The 17500-nt window shown below is 35.7% G+C and overlaps 3 protein-coding genes across 5 annotated transcripts in view; 1 reads left to right on the forward strand and 2 right to left on the reverse strand.

The window, feature by feature from the left end:
- Stat92E (Signal transducer and transcription activator Stat92E) overlaps positions 1-740 on the reverse strand; it is a 141265-nt gene extending 140525 nt beyond the window's left edge. The window contains exon 1 of one of the 3 annotated variants that reach the window (XM_067121083.1): positions 522-740. The gene's annotated coding sequence lies outside the window, so the exon portion shown is untranslated. The remainder of the gene's footprint in view (positions 1-521) is intronic. The other 2 variants (XM_067121078.1, XM_067121089.1) reach the window with 2 other exon arrangements.
- LOC136848654 (uncharacterized protein DDB_G0283697-like) overlaps positions 1-6691 on the forward strand; it is a 16625-nt gene extending 9934 nt beyond the window's left edge. Inside the window, exons 3-7 of the mRNA XM_067121069.1 lie at positions 1082-1140; positions 1916-2008; positions 4017-4158; positions 5695-5795; positions 5993-6691. Coding sequence (XP_066977170.1) covers positions 1082-1140; positions 1916-2008; positions 4017-4158; positions 5695-5795; positions 5993-6103 — 506 coding nt within the window. The 3' untranslated portion in view covers positions 6104-6691. The remainder of the gene's footprint in view (positions 1-1081; positions 1141-1915; positions 2009-4016; positions 4159-5694; positions 5796-5992) is intronic.
- Positions 6692-9804: 3113 nt separating this feature from the next.
- LOC136848411 (venom protease-like) overlaps positions 9805-17500 on the reverse strand; it is a 43066-nt gene continuing 35370 nt past the window's right edge. Inside the window, exon 10 of the mRNA XM_067120709.1 lies at positions 9805-10133. Within this exon, the coding sequence (XP_066976810.1) occupies positions 10026-10133 (108 nt within the window). The 3' untranslated portion in view covers positions 9805-10025. The remainder of the gene's footprint in view (positions 10134-17500) is intronic.

Genomic DNA, 17500 nt, shown 5'->3' on the forward strand with positions numbered 1-17500 from the left:
GTTTTTGTTTAATTTGAAACGAATTATAGGAGCTTTCTGCTGGTCTGTTTACATCGTCCTGATATAGTCTCACCGAGTGTGACGTTCAGGGATTTCGTTAAGAAAACATGCTTGATAAAATTATTTTTGTTAAGCAACTCGAGCGCTGCCTTTACATTTATAAAAACTGGAAAACTGATGGCATGGTGTCCTACAGGCCTACCTACTGTAAAGAATTCATGATGCCTGACAAAATACAGCAGGTATCCTCTCGCATCCCAGTCTTTTAAACACAGACGGTGATTGCTGACACAACTGGTATCCTATAGGCCTACTTGCTACTAAGCATGTTTAAAAACAAGCTGGATCTTTCTACTTTATACTACGTAGCATACATAATATTAATGATGTTCTGATTTCAAAAATGAAATCCCCACCACACTTGCGTGCAACAATGATATGCTGAAAATATAAAACACATTAACAGAGAAATCTACCTAGCACAACATTCTTGTAAATAAGATTTAGTATGCTTTATTTACCTGTTAAATGTTATTCCGTTTTCTCATGGAGAATTCCTGGCCCCATTTCAGCAATCATAAGCTGCACATCGTACCATTTTTTTTTTTTAAATAATGAACGAAAAAATAAGCGCCTATTCAATTTCCGCGATTCCGGTGTGTCTGAAGACAGTTCTGCGGCTGCAAACAGCGCTGCGGCCGCCGCCCTGGTGGCTGTACACCGAACTACGTGATACTAGCATTACAGATAACCTCGATTATTATTGACCCGCGATAATAAATATTTATGTGTTCGACGACAGTTATAAATTAATGAAAATATTACAGGTTTACTATGAATTTCCAATCAACTTCCTTTAATTTCAGTAAATTCATATGAAGATCAGATTTATTTCCTTTCATTCAAGATTTAAACTAAAATATTTCCAAGATTTACCTTTTTCCTCTATATCAATATTTAATTCAAAACATTTCTTCACATTCTGTCACTTTTAATACCAGGGATTAGAAGCACAGCTAAGCTAGAAACCGAAGGACAATAATATCCTAATTTTGTTGACAAAATCTTCTCTTCCTTTCAGTCGCGAAAGTGGAGAAGGCTATTCAGCAGATTGAGTCGAAAACTTGCATCACTTTCAAGGTACGCCAAAGTTTCATTAGTATTATACTAAGCTGACTTTCTATTTCTCTAACTCTTTGATTTGGAACTCTCTCTATATTCCTGTTTCCTTACTTTCCATGAATTATTTTTTCTTCATACAATCTGGTCTACATGCTCATCATGTTGTTAGTCCCACCAGCCTTTGCACAAAGGCTATATTCTCTCTCTCTCTCTCTCTCTCTCTCTCTCTCTCTCTCTCTCTCTCTCTCTCTCTCTCTCTCTCTCTATATATATATATATATATATATATATATATATATATATATATATATATATATATATATATATATATATATATATATATATATTTACATATTTGAATATATTTATATATACATACATAAGTATCACGTACTTATTTGAGGTAATTAATTCAAAGTAAAAAAAAAAAAATTACTGATCCAAGTGGACAGATGTGTATATATTCAAATGAATTATTATATTATTGCTGTTAAACTTTTATGAACTAATATATTTATTTTAAAAAGTTTGCATATAGCTTCATCCAGGTTTTCCTCTCTCTCTCTCTCTTCTCTCTCTCTCTCTCTCTCTCTCTCTCTCTCTCTCTCTCTCTCTCTCTCTCTCTCTCTCTATATATATATATATATATATATATATATATATATATATATATATATGGTGTGTGTGTTTTTATTTATGTATAACTAATACCATATACAAGCAAATAAAAATCCAGCTCATTTATTTGTCTTATAATTCACGTTGTTCCTTAATTCACTTCGACACTTTCCAGAATCGTGTGACTGAGCAGCGGTACTTGCACATCAAAGAAGACGACGGTGGATGCTGGACCTCCTCCGTAGGTTATCCTTCTTATGACAAAAAGGTAACAGGATAGTTTCTTTTCCTTTCCCAGACATCTTAGGCCTATCTTCCTTTGACGATATAGGACTAGGCCTAGACTAGCTCTGTCATTCCAGCTCATTCTGGAATCTTTACGTTATTCTGTCTTCCATATTGACAACATTGTGGTCAGTTTTCTTAAGGACTAGGCCTAGACTAGCTCTGTCATTCCAGCTCATTCTGGAATCTTTACGTTAATCTGTCATCCATATTGACAACATTGTGGTCAGTTTTCTTAAGGAAAGATAGTTTTTATTCTACTTTATCCTCATGTGCATACTTTTCAGTTATGTAAACACAAAAATATTTACACAAGTTGTGAAGATATGGGATTCATGTCCCAGTCTACCTGTCTGGATCCCAAGGGTTAGGTAACTCCCCCCATTGCCTGTGGTCTGCGCTGCTATCTAAACCAGCCCCCAGCCCCTCTTATTGAAACCTAATACGAGTATATATATATATATATATATATATATATATATATATATATATATATATATATATATATATATATGAGATGATAATCTACATGTTTAACTATATATTTCACTTGGAGTACATGAGGCCTATGTGGCAGCACATTGCCCGTTAGCTCACACTATTAGGTCTACATACTGAAGTCTTCTTCTTCTTTCAACCTTATCAGTCCCACTGTATAGCAGGGTCGGCCGCTCGAGTCAACTTTCTCCATCTATTTCTATTCCTTGCATCTTCTTCCCCCTGTCCCACTTCACCCATACCCCTCCTCATCACATCCATCCATCTGATTCGCTGACGCCCCACACTCCTCCTCCCCATCACTGGAATGCTCTTAGCTCTCTTGATTGGTTCCACCTCCTTTCCTCTTGTTACATGGACATAGTATCTCAGATGAGCTTCCCTACCCTCCTCCTTTACATTACATATACCACACATTCTCCTTATATCTTGACTTCCCCTCCTTTCCAGTTGTGGTATTCCAGCAATCCATCTCACCATCCTTATCTCGGTTCTTTCCAACATTCCGTCCTTTTTCCTCTTAAGTGCCCAAGTTTCTGCCCCATATAATAGTACGGACCTGATAACTGTCTTATAAAACTTCATTTTGAGCCTTAATGGCATTTTTTTCTTTTGTCTAAAACAACTCTAGTTACTTCTCTCCATTTTCGCCAACAATAAGCTGTAGGTCCCGTTGCTAAGTAACCAGTTGGTTCGTAGCCACGCAGAATAAGTCTAATCCTTCGGGCCACCCCTAGGAGAGCTGTTAATCAGCTCAGTGGTCTGGTAAAACTAAGGTATACTTAAATTTTTTCTTTCACTCTCTGTCTCGCTGCTTTCTTAGTACCTCCCTCTGCTATTATTGATCTCAAGTAGTTAAACTCATCGTTCGGTTCTAGCACTGTACCATCTCCCACTTGAATGTTTACTTCTTCTTGTCCTTCTTTACTATTAATCATGAGCTCCGTCTTTCCAATGTTCACTTTCAGTCCTTTCTTTTCTATGGCTCCTTTCCACTAAAAACCTTTCTTGCAGTTCTTCTTCTGTGTCTGATATTATGACTAAATCATCAGCAAACATCAGTTCCCACAGTTCTTTGTTGCTCCTTAATTCTGATGTCAAAGTGTCTATAACGACGAGGAACAAAAATGGACTCAGAGCTGATCCCTGATGGAGGCCAACCTTCACAGGGAATGCCTCAGTCTCCCCATATTTTGTCTGTACACTGGTTCTTGCCCCCTCATACATCATCTTCACTAACCTTGCCAACTTCTCTGGTACTCCTCTCTTTCTCAAACACCAATAAACTACTCTACATAGGTCTACATATTGAAGTATGAACATTTAAATGTATATTTGGAGACATGTAGTAATATTATACGAGTGTAGATGCACAGATCTACGTTATAATAACGTACGGAAATACATTAATATAATAGGACGCCTAATCCTCTGACTCCTCAAATAAAGAATTCTCTACTTGTTCATTCACGCATCCTTACATCATTCCCTAGGTGATCACAGGACTAGGAAACGGCTGTCGATCCGTCGGAGGAATTCTTCACGAGATCCTACACGCCGCTGGGTTCCTTCACGAGCATAATCGACCTGACAGGAATTCTTTCATCGAGGTCAAATGGGATAACATCGCGAAAAGTAAGAAAATAATATATTATTTTTTTCAATTTTGGTGTTATTTCTCTTTTAGCAGACACTTTTACCCTGGTCGCGACGACCATCCATAGTTGACTAAGTACCAGATACTTATTTCTGGCCATAGATAGCATAAACATTGAAATATTTACTTGGCAGTTTGTCGACTCCGGTGCTTACTGTTTGTTATTATTTTTACTGATATTCTTATTGTCATTGTTATAAAAAACATTGCAATTTTCGTATTTCTTATACAGTTGCCATGCTGTAAGTATCATAGATACTAATGCTTTTACTAATAAATTCCTCTTCTTCTTCTTCTTCTTCTTCTTCTTCTTCTTCTTCTTCTTCTTCTTCTTATTATTATTATTATTATTATTATTATTATTATTATTATTATTATTATTATTATTATTATTATTATTATTCGGTTAACGCTAACGTTTTGTCATTAACATTTTCCTCTCTTCTATAACCTTCCTTTTATTTCCTCGCTTTGACTACAGCACTCTTTCTCTCCTATCCATACCGTTTCTTTTGTTATCCTGTATCCTTGCGCTTTCTTGCCTATCCCTTAAGGATGTGTTCAATAAGGATGTGTTCGAACTAACAGTAGTACGAAGTAGCCAGCAAAGACATTGTTAGCATACACAAAGTAGCAAACAAATGCATCATTCCAGCAAGCAATAAACAAACGGCTAAGATTTCGCCGAAGTAAACAAACAAATCGAAAACAGATGTTAATTAAAGTGCTAAACAAATGTTAGAGTAGAGAAAACAAGCTTCTTGTACTCATAAGCTATACATCTGTGATTTCCACACAGGTGTCCGAGGCAGATGTTGGGAGATTTGATCAGTGTCTTGAATAAAAATGTATTGATAGTTTTTTTTTTTATGCTGTGCTTCAGATCACTGATTATTGATCACTCCGGTCGGTGTTATTTACCGGTACCATTCAGACAGAATTATTTATATTTCATTTCTTATTATTCAATTGAATAAGCAATTTTTCATTTGATGTTAAATATTCTTCAGAACGTGAGAGCATACTCACACACAACACACACACACACACACACGCACACACCGATATATATATATATATATATATATATATATATATATATATATATATATATATATATATATATATATATATATATATAGCATAATGGTCTTAAATTCTCATTATTAGTTCTTTGGATGTATTATCCTTCATGGTATATTATGTATAATACAAATAACTATGTTCACTAAATTATCACTATATTCTAATCTTGCCAATGTCTGATTTTGTCATTAAAAATAAATACTTTTCAGATGCCTTTATACTGTGAAGTTATTATGAGAGCGCTGAAGTAGTTACTCGACTCCCATTGAGCAGTTTGACCCCGAGTCTAACCTTAGACCTAGATGACTCAACTAACCAGCGGAGTCAAGTCTAGGAATAAGTTGTAAGACTGACGCCAATTTCTTTTTAACTTTAGGGCTAGCTTTTCCATCTTCTACTTAATATCATCTCACTTATTATTGTTCCAGATCAACGGTACAACTTCAAGTTGGACAACAGATACTCCTTAACGAACATCAGCTACGACTACCAAAGCGTCATGCACTACGGTCGGAGAGCCTTCGCCATTGTAAGTAAAGCTGACGAGTGATTCTTATCCTTTGCAACGGCTCACCTTTAACGTTCTGCATTATAAATTGCCCTCATATTCTGCTATTTTCTCCAGATGTACAACTACAAAATGTAAAATCCAAGAAAATTGTGCAAAGATTTTTTTTTATTCTATGCAATTAGTAATCTTGGCTTTTCTTATTTTTGTTGAAACAGGACCGGTCTAAGGCAACTCTTGTGCCAAGGACACCCGTGCAAGGCAATCTGGGTGGATCTACACTGAGCCCCCTTGATGTGGAGAGAATCAAAGCTTTCTACAGGTGCTAATTTTTGAGTTTTGAGTTGTTTTTAGTAATATTGTAGGATGATGAATGGCTGATTGGCAACCCTTATTGAATACTGAGAGATGATTGGATATCAGTGTTGGACTTCGAGTAACTCCAGCAACTATTATTGAAGAAATGGTAGCTAATTGGCATATTTTTCCTGAATATTGATTGGCTTGCTGATAACTATTATAAAGTGTTGTTTGAATGATTGTAATGATTATTTATACTGCCTGTTTACTCAATAACTATTGTTAAGAACAAAGTGGCAGACTTGCAGTTATATTTCAATATATTGAGTAAGTGATTTGTAATCATTGTTTGGTTTGGAATGAAATACTGGAAGCATTGTTAAGTACTGAATGGCAGACCAACGTCTACTGATGTCATAATATCGCTGGTCACTGGTTCTAAGGAAAAGTAATGAGATATTCCATTCCAACATGGCGGAACCACTCTGCGACGGATCTTGATCAGTGATCAAGTTAAATTTTGATATCTATGAACAGGATTGTGAAATGTCTAATGATTACTGGACCAAGATATCACGTAAAACAGTCAGTGTTAGAACAATTTTTTTTTTTTTTTTTTTTTTGTATGTAAAGAAAATACAGGAACTTGATAAGTGATGACGAATGCAAGTTATATTGGATAAGAAAGACTGAGCAGTAGAAAGTAACAATGCCATACAACTCAAGTATTACAGTATTTTATACATGTATCTATATTTACCTATTTTATTATTTATTATTTACATCTACAAAATATATACTCACTACCATGGAATTAAAATGGTGTGTCTTATAGGAGTTTTATGATATAATATGATGCCATACATGAACGTGGTAGACAGAACATTCTCACACACATACATACACATACACACACACATATATATGTATATATATACATATACATAAATAGGCATACATATATATATATATATATATATGTATAGTATATATATATATATATATATATATATATATATATACACATATATTTATATATATATATATATATATATATATATATATATATATATAAATATATATAAAGTGTACGTGTGCCTCTGCATATATGTGTGTGTACATGATCGTACACTTGATACTTAATCTATATAAACTTTCACAGCATAAACAATGACACCAAAGAAAATAAACTACGCAGAGACCGAGTTCTTTCATCAATGGGTTCGTTCAGTACGTCATTGACCTTTCCTTTTTATGAAGCACTGAGGGAACGCGAGAGTTTTCGTTCTTTACGTTTTGAATTTTCAGACGCCTACAAAACACACACGCGCACACAAACACACACACACACACACACAGAATTGAATATGAATACTCACGCTCACATATGAACACGCCCACACTCACACGCGTATCAGTCTGGTTCGTTATTATTCGCATTCATTTTCATATATTTTTTAGGGAAAAAATTAATATTTTAGTCACGTATTAATTTTTCATTACGTGGATTTTTTTCTCGTATAAGTTTCAACTTATCTGGATTGATTTTGTAATTTCATTTGTTTATCTTTATCATATGATATTGAATATTAATGTAAGTTATTCACGTAAATTATAAACCATGTATGGTTCTATAGTAAGGCTATTTTTAAATGATTTGCTTTCCTTTTGTATGACAGTTGTATTTATTGGTGCAATAAAATTCATGAAAAGTCAGTGGATTGGTATTATTGATTTTCTTTAAGACATTCTACTCTGTTTTCATAAAACCAAGTATATACATTTCAAAGACAGTGATATCTTCAAGGGACTTTTTGAAATTCTGTTGTGTGATGCGCAAGAAAATGAGTGCTGGAAATACAATAAGTCAGCAAGCTATTAATAATATGCCAATAAATATTGAAAATTATGGTCTTCACAAGTGCTGATAGCAAGCTAGAAGTTCGGTGTTCCAGGGGCCATGGAATGAATAAAAAAAAAAAAAAACATTTACGTTAGCATTTGCACAACCATAAGAACGATGAGTTTCGACGAAAACTGTTGCCAGCCTTAGGAAAAATTAGATATTCATATGATACATTATCCATGTCGTGTGTTCATTAACAAAAATTAAAAAAAACAAGTGTACAAGGCCATCAACATTCAGACATACAAAAGAACTATATGTATCAAACAAGCATTCTTCAGCTACTGGAAGGCCAAAATATTCATAAAAGATATTATTTATGTGACTTTAAAACATATTATGAAAGACAACACACCGAAAAAAAGTTCTGTTGTCAGTGTTAGAGTAATCCGCTTGAAAAGTACAAGTTGGAAACAGTCTCCCAGTCTTGTGGACATATAATATATTTAGAAGTATATTAGAAATATATCAGACTTTCAACAATTTTGAGAACTTTCAGGAGCCTGCACGACTTCCGTTGTCAGTCAAGTGAAGTTAAGTATATCTTAGTTTTACCAGACCACTGAGCTGATTAACAGCTCTCCTAGGGCTGGCCCGAAGGATTGGACTTACTTTACGTGGCTAAGAACCGATTGGTTACCTTGCAACGGGACCTACAGCTTCTTGTGGAATCCGAACCACATTATAGCGAGAAATGAATTTCTATCACCAGAAATAAATTCCTCTAATTCTTCATTGGCCGGCCGGAGACTCGAACTCGGGCCTAGCAGAGTGCTAGTCGAGAACTCTACCGACTCGTCCCACGAGGAACAGCAACCAAGTGAAGATGCTATGCATTGCTACCCTAATACAGTTCAACTTGTATTTTAATGTCTTACGTTTTTATGTATTGATTTATTTATGTGTTAACTTATCTGTTTCCTAATAACTGACCTCCTTTTCCTATGTTTCCCATTACCTTCTGTCATTTCTTCCTAATGAACGCCATGTTCTTCGGAAGCTTGAATTTCAAGCCAACGGCCCCTGCGGTGGGCTTGTTCCTTAAGAATAAGGCTCATCTCCTGAATGATAATAACAGATGATAATCTACATCGGCACGATTTATTTCCCGTTACCTTCTGTTACTTCTTTCGAATGAACACCATATTCTTTGGCTCAAATTTCAAGTCAACGGACCCTGTGGTGGGCTTGTTCCCTATGAGTAGGGCTCATCTCCCGAATAATAATAATAACAATAAATAATAGTCTACATCGGCGCGATTGTGGAACTATTCTCCCAGATGCTTCTGTCTCATGCGATAAAGAGATTCTATCTAAAATAGCAGTCTATTTGTTGCACCATCTTCTTGGTATCCTGAGCGTTCTCCTTTGACTTACCTTTCTGGTTTCCCTGACCAAAAAAGCCAAAAATAACAGACAGATGGAATCATCCTATAACACTTGTGTGGGGGCATATATATCACGCATTGCAATAGTCGCTACTTTTCAGTAAATGAATTTTAAATATCAAAAGACTATCCCTAAGTTAAGTATACCTTAGTTTTACCAGACCACTGAGCTGATTAACAGCCCTCCTAGGGCTGGCCCGAAGGATTAGGCTTATTTTACGTGGCTAAGAACCAACTGGTTACTTAGCAACGTGACCTACAGTTTATTGTGAAATCCGAACCACATCATAGCGAGAAATGAAGTTCTATTACCAGAAATAAATTCCTCTAACTCTTCATCAGCCGACCGGAGACTCGATCTCGGGCCTAGCGAGTGCTAGTCCACAGCTCTACCGACTCGTCCAACGAAGAGCTAAGACTGTCCCTGGCTGGGTGTAATGGAGGGAGAGGTTGTAAAAAAATACATTATAAAACAAGTTTATAAATGACGTGTGAGACAAGCTTCCGCAGAACAGAAAACGTTATAATCTGAATAAAATCTGAAAAAGGCAGTAGAAGCAAAAACATATGCACAGGACTAAGTACTCCATCTGCACGGTTATCGCGTTGCCATGGCAACCCTCAATACTTCTATAAATTCCTCCCGATTCGTACCTGTCATTTCCAAGGAACTAGGAGCTGAGAGACATTCCTTGGAACGAAATTGAAACGAGAGGAAATTTCCGAGACCAGTCCTCTCGTCTCAGATAAAGGCTGACAACCTACCTGAGAAAAAAAAAAAAATAAAGTCGTTAATAAGAAACGCAGTAGATAATGTAATGCACGACTGCTGTAATCATAAGATGTGTCGATGCCTGATAAGAACACAATTTCTTGGTAGATCTTTTGAATGGTTTCTTCTTAAATAAATCTTTGAAATACAAGAAAAAACAAGTAAAAAATCCAGATTTCTGTATGAGCCGCGGCCCATGAGGCTTTCAGCCACGGCCCCGTGGTGGCCTTCCTACAGCGTTGCCAGGCGCACGATTATGGCTAATTTTAACCTTAAATAATATAAAAATTACTGAGGCTAGAGGGCTGCAATTTAGTATGTTTGATGATTGGAGGGTGGATGATCAATATACCAATTTGCATCCCTCTAGCCTCAGTAGTTTTTAAGATCTGAGGGCGGACAGAAAAAGTGCGTACAGACAGACTAAGTCACCTCAGTAGTTTTCTTTTACAGAAAACTAAAAATGAAAAGAATAACGAGAGAGGTAAGTATTTTGTATAATGTATTCAAATATGTATGACACACACCAAGGATGGAGCGATATATTCACGTCCATTCAAAACCCACTGTGCCTCTATTGCACTAAGCTGTGAATGATTACCTGATAATTAGTTGATTGTGGTGGGTCACAACCAGGGTAGAAAAGTGCATGGCACTATTGGCCTCATTCAAATAGACACGCCTTCTAAATTGCTAAATTGATATATATATATATATATATATATATATATATATATATATATATATATATATATATATATATATATATATATATATATATATATATATATATATATATATATGTGTGTGTGTGTGTATGTATGTATATAGATGTATAAAAACAACTTATGTCCTTAGGGCATAATAAGAGTGCTGCTCATGCTGTGCTTGCAGCAAATAACACATAGGATTTCTGAAAACAATGTCGTGAATATTTACTTTGGAAGGTATCTTTTGCATAATTAGCTGTAATTATGCGACCTTTTATAAACAATAACTATTGCCTGATGTATTAAAAACTACCAGGGTATATACTCATATGTCCAATGCATCAGTAAAAGGCATCAAAATAAGCGCTCAGGTTTGCTCGCTGAAAAAAGTATTACAAATATACAAGTACTATCTGGTAACTCTCAAGTTCATGAAGCTAACTCACAACTATTGTCGTTAGTGTATTCACGAGTAGCCGCATTTTCCTATTTGGATTAGATTTTTAGTTTTACTCTGATATTGTAGCAATATGTTGCTAAATTAAAGGAGTTTGCTATTATACTTCCAAGGTTACCATCATTTGAACTGTTACTATTTTGTTTCTAGTGACATTTGAAAACATAGGTCTATGAAAGCATACCTTTAGCATAGCCTTTGCAACATTACAGCTGCGATTTACTTTAAATGTTGTTTGCATAATGTTATGAACAAAGATTTTAAGAATGCCGGAATAGTGCAGTATATATTCTGTGCTTATTTTGTAATGCATATAACTTTCTTCATTCTGGATATTTAGGTCAAACAAAGGCTTGAAACAAAAGATTATATATTTTCAGTAATGTAAAATAAAGAAAATTACTTATATTAGATCTAACGTACATAGACAACTCCTCAAACCATCTCCTTCTCTCTCTCTTTCAATATTTTGTTTGTGAATCGTTTGTGCAATGCCCGTTATAAGGGAATTTAAGGGAACCACGTCAATGATCCTCTGATCATGGAGAATACTAGGCCTAATGCAACAGGGCCATGCGATTCTTAGCAACGTATTTTGCATTTCCTTTCTCTCTTTCGTTGTATCCATTTATCTACCTTTGTTTTGTTGATGCTAAGCTGCCAAGCCATGTCACTTATCGGAACATTAGCCTTGTGCTAGTTAATGATCGATGGTCTTTGAGAAGAGGTGCTGCTCGTTAGCGGTTTTCCATCTACGAGAGTCAGCTGACTTCTCCCGGCAATGTTCGACGTCATACTAAGGAGCGAGCTTCTGAAAACTAATTCTGTTTTTTGTACCGAGTTTTCGACAGTCATTATGAAATATATTTTTCTTTTTTTCTTCATGTAATTTCGAAAGCAATGATTAAATATTATATATAAATAATCAAGCTTAATTTTTGGATTCAAACTTTGGCTTCCTCTTTGACCTCTCTTCCTAGTGATCTTAGGTGAACTGAATCGTTTTTACCATTCATTTATATATTACTGTCTTTATAATGAAAATATTGACATTCTAGTGAGCAAAAATGCATTTCCATTTATTACGAATAAGTCATTCTTTGGTGAAAAAGACTACTGGAAGAATGTTACAGTATATATTGAATGTGTGCTCTACAATACACCGTAAGATGATCATGACACAGTTTGGCGGTGAGACCGGCTACTTGGTGCATCAGAATGAGCGGTTCCTTTCTTGGTAAAATCGTGATCGCTCAAGCCACTGACATCATATTCTCACCAAGCTAATAGTGATGTGATGCTCAAGGCAATGTAGCTTCAATAGAATGCAACCTTAACCTTGCGAAGGGTTTGCATTCCACTTCTCCGCTCATGTGAGTTTAAGACTTCAAGTGCTCCCAAAGTGTGTTATATGCCTATAGAACATTTGCTATTATTAAGTTTATAAGTATTTGAAATATTCTTCAGAGGTAAGCCAAGTTTTCATATAATGAAACACATTTTATGATGAAGTTACAATGAAGTTCGCTGAAATAAATAGGACAGTCAAATTTACTAATAAGTAAAACCCTGAAGGAGAGTGATAAAGGGATTCACACAAGAGAAAGGTAAGCCACTCGTGTATCGTACTTTAAGACCAATCCAGCACTGGAATACAATTAAACTCTTTATTGATTTATTTCACGTGTTCAAATTATATCTCTCTGTTACTTCTACATTTTGAATTTATATGAGAGATAGGTAGTAGGCCTAGTTAATAATACCATAGCCTGCACAGGACGAATCAAATAAAATATCTTCTATCTGCTTCAGTATATCATCTCCCACTCTAAAGTGCAGGGAGCCAAACATTAAACTTTTAAACCTTTTGTTATCGGTTATTATGAACGACCAGACAAGACAGAACAGCAATTGACTCCTTTATCTTCCTGCTTGGCAACTCAACGGTTCCCTAGCATTTAAAACTGAAAACGAGTCTTTATAATCCATATCCCTTACTCCTTATCAAAGCCGGTAATTACAGATCTTACTGATGAATTTTGTGTCGAGTTCATTTATAAGTATATAATAATAATATTCTTTTAAATTATTTAAAACAGATCATGCGTTACAATAGGGATGAAGGCACGAAGTAGTTTTATCTTGGGGGGAAAAAAAGTTATCACGCATGATTCATAACTGGAGAGAGAGAGAGAGGGAGAGAGAGTCTTATCTTATGTGAATATATTATGCATACCTTCACCGAGTTACCTCGTCAAGGCTCTCCCGTTTTTATTGCATACATTTTGACGGATTATTGAACACTTTGCTCTTTTGCGTTTTCTCTTTAATTATTTGTCTTCTTTTCCTTCCTCTCTCTCTCTCTCTCTCTCTCTCTCTCTCTCTCTCTCTCTCTCTCTCTCTCTCTCTCTCTCTCTCTCTCTCTAGCTACGACCTACCTACGACTAACCACTAGCTACCCAATGCTAGGCCTATGTCAGGGAACCAAGCCAGTTTATGGCATTCAGTACGAGTATATGAGCTGAGAGAGAGAGAGAGAGAGAGAGAGAGAGAGAGAGAGAGAGAGAGAGAGAGAGAGAGAGAGAGAACTGCTTGATACTCACATATATTCTTATAACGGTTTTTCTGACATTACGTAATAACCGAAAAGATAAGAAAAGGAACTTTATTTTTGATTACTCGGTTTCTTCATCGGTCGGATTTCCACGACATTTTCTTCAAGTGCAGTTAGGATATCTAAATATTTTCGGTAAATTAGTGCATATATGAAAGGAAAAAGTCTTTCATTTGGAATGCATTACAGTATGTTCTTGCGTATATATTAGAATATAGTTTCCTAAGAGCAAATAAACAAAAGATTAACAATACACACACACACATATTAATATTCATATTTATATATAATTTTTTCATCTCTTCTTGAAAGGACATAACTCAGCTCTTCTGTCAATATGCATCAGCAATTTCATTGAAGGCAATGATAAATGTTATTGGTATTGAAACAGCTAATGAGCTTTAAGTTTATTTTTCAATCTATGCACTAATAATTTTACACCATCAAAATCCTTTAGATTGCTTCTCTGTTGGTTGCGATCATTCGTGAAACTTGCAATTCTTCAGCTAATTCGTGAAAAGGCTGATTGACAGGTGATATAGGAATTGGAAACTATATTATTATTATTATTATCATTATTATTATTATTATTATTATTATTATTATATTATTATTATTATTTTGTGAGCATCTATGATGCAGCTACAAGGAAATACCCTGTAACTTTCTCGCAAACATAAACACACCTGATTTCCCGTCATTAAACATACAGTAAGTTCAGCTGAAAATATCAACGACTTTTCTTTAGCGATTCTGGTAATTACGAAAGCGCGCTATATCGTAACTTCTTCGGAAGCCTTCTCGGCGTGGGCTGAAATGTCAATATTGACAAGAAAATGATAGGTTCCGAGAAAGTGCCTCGGCTATTGTTCACAATCTTAGCTACAGGAAAGAAGAAGAAGAAGAGGAAGAAGTAGATAAAGGGAAAACTAGTGCCATAACAGCGCTGCTGCAAGCACAAATCGGCCAAGAACTTCAGCTGGCATTCTTTATCGCTGGCGGGGAAGATTGTAGAGTGGAGGGCTGGGTAGGGGTGAAGTTGGCGTCGCTATTGGTTGGGCGGTGGGATTGAGGTGGGGGGATTGTTATTGGCTTGGCGGTGGGATGCAGGGGGGGGGGATTGGCTTGGCTATTGGTTGGGTGTAGGGGAGAGGGGGGGGGGATCGTTTGAAACAACTCTGCCCAAGTAATACTGTACTAAAAGCTTCAAGTAGACACTTGGAATGAGATGCACGTGGTTTACTAACTCATGAAAAATGACGCCAGAGAGGATGAGTTTTTCCTCATGGTTACAGGGAGGTTGCTGATAGCAGACGGTACGGGCGAACGCTTGTACCGGATTGATAACTGATTTTCTTTTTAAACATTGTGATATGCACAAAATGTTGCCTCAGGCTTATGTATGCATACATGCACGCACGCACACACACACATATATATGCATATATATATATATATATATATATATATATATATATATATATATATATATATATTGTATATATAAATATATATAGACATATATATACTGTATATAACTGTGTGCGAGGGTATGTATGCATACACAAGTTTGAATTTATAACATGCTGTGTACATCTCAATATTTGAAATATACTTGCAAACATTATTAGTACACACACACACAGCATATATATATATATATATATATATATATATATGTATATATATATATATATATATATATATATATATATATATATATATATACACATTTACATACAATCATTTTACTCTGCTAATAAATACAAAAAAAAAACTTATAAAAGTTGTACAAATAACAATTCGAAAAGCGAAGCACTTTTTGCAAATTGAAATCCACATTTCTAGGCATTTTCAGGGCTGCTAGTTTCTCTCACTTATACAAGAGCCCCTAATGCCGGCCTCCTTTTAGCCAACATTCCCATTCTTCGTCATTCCAGGAAATTGCCATGAGCCCGGCATTCTCCATAAACCATCTAGTGATGAAACGGTTGAAAGTGGAGTTGAAACCCTTTCCAATATGGCGGTCAATCCGCCACTAGAGGAGAGGGGACGTAATTCTTGTTGTTGAGAGTCAAGACCAGCTCAGCCATGCCTCGGTCTGTGGGTTTTATTGAAGATTGAAGTTTCTGGTTATTCTTTTGAGAATGATTTTTAAAGATTTCCTATGGGTTTTCATTATTTCAAGTGTCAGCAATAAGAAATATATATCTGAAAAAGGTACAACCGTTATTTTTTAAACTGAATTAAGGTAGAAATTTTGCTATTGAATTTTTATTTTCAGTCTACCACAGAATTTTACAGAGTGTGCACATTCTTATGAAGACATTGTTATGGGAAATCAAGGTGTCCATCGAAAGATGATAGCTGATTGGCCGCTAGATCTGGTTAGTGAGATCCATGATCAGATACTTCCACGTGACTCTCCCTAGCCATCCTTGTCCAAAGCAGTAGAAAATATTTTCCATATATAGACATTCTTTACTGAAGTTGACATTAATTCTCCCTGTTCTTGTCCTTTGCAGACAACAACCAACTTGTATCGATGTGTTGCATAGTCATATACATCAGAGAATATCAGCGTAGTATTTTGTGCCACTTTCTGTAGAAATTTTGAGACATGCTCATATTAAAAAAAAAAAAAAAGTTCATTAAATCCCTGCTCACTTTAAATGATTTCGATACTTTGCATAATTAGTTTTCACTTCAGGCCTCTAGTTTAGCATATCTATAAATTGTTGGAAGACAACATCAAGCTCCTTGCCCTTTTCTACATAAGAAATTTGTTCTCGGATAAAAAAAAAAAGTATTGGCTAATGCATAGTAAAGATAAAAGCAAATGATAATGAAACTTATAACACAAGCTAACAGTACGGTGCAAAAGGCATTGAGCCGTAATGAGACTCGTAGGCCAATAGAGTTATCCCACATCTTAGTTATCGCAACAACACATCATTCAAAGTAACAACGAAGCGAAACCGACGTCTCAGAGACTCGACATCTGTTGCATGTTTCCTGGCATTCCATCAGGTGTAATTGAAGTGCCCGGTGATGTAAACACCTGAAGGGCGAATATATTTTGCAACGTTTGTCACACGTTCCAGGAGACTCGCAGCCGAAACGCGCCTTGTTGCATGCAGCGCTGCAATAACTTCCGTGTAATTGGAAGCTGGGGGAAGTAAGTTAAAAGCTTCTAAAAGCCTAAGAACACAGAGGTGACGTCGTATATAGATATATATAACCTAGAATATATTACTTATATCTCCTTTCAGGGAAAGAGTAATGAGAGGTTTCAGGAAAACGGGGAGTAGATATCGCATGATAAATAGATGTTTCTATCGGCATTCCCTTAGGGCGCTCTTTACCGTTCGGCCGCCATCATAGCTGTGATCACGTTTCACAGGTCGTAATTTTTATTTAATGCTTGGCAGTAATATTTCTAATGTTACTGTAATTCACAAGATTATTGCAGTTGTGTTGATGGCTCTTGATCGTAGATTCTTTCATTTTGCTGGAAACTGAATTAGTGAAGTCTATTTTTCTCAACATGCTACTATTACCTTCATGAGTAAGTTCTTG

The sequence above is a fragment of the Macrobrachium rosenbergii genome, chromosome 19 (genome assembly GCF_040412425.1).
Source record: "Macrobrachium rosenbergii isolate ZJJX-2024 chromosome 19, ASM4041242v1, whole genome shotgun sequence".
NCBI lineage: Eukaryota > Metazoa > Arthropoda > Malacostraca > Decapoda > Palaemonidae > Macrobrachium > Macrobrachium rosenbergii.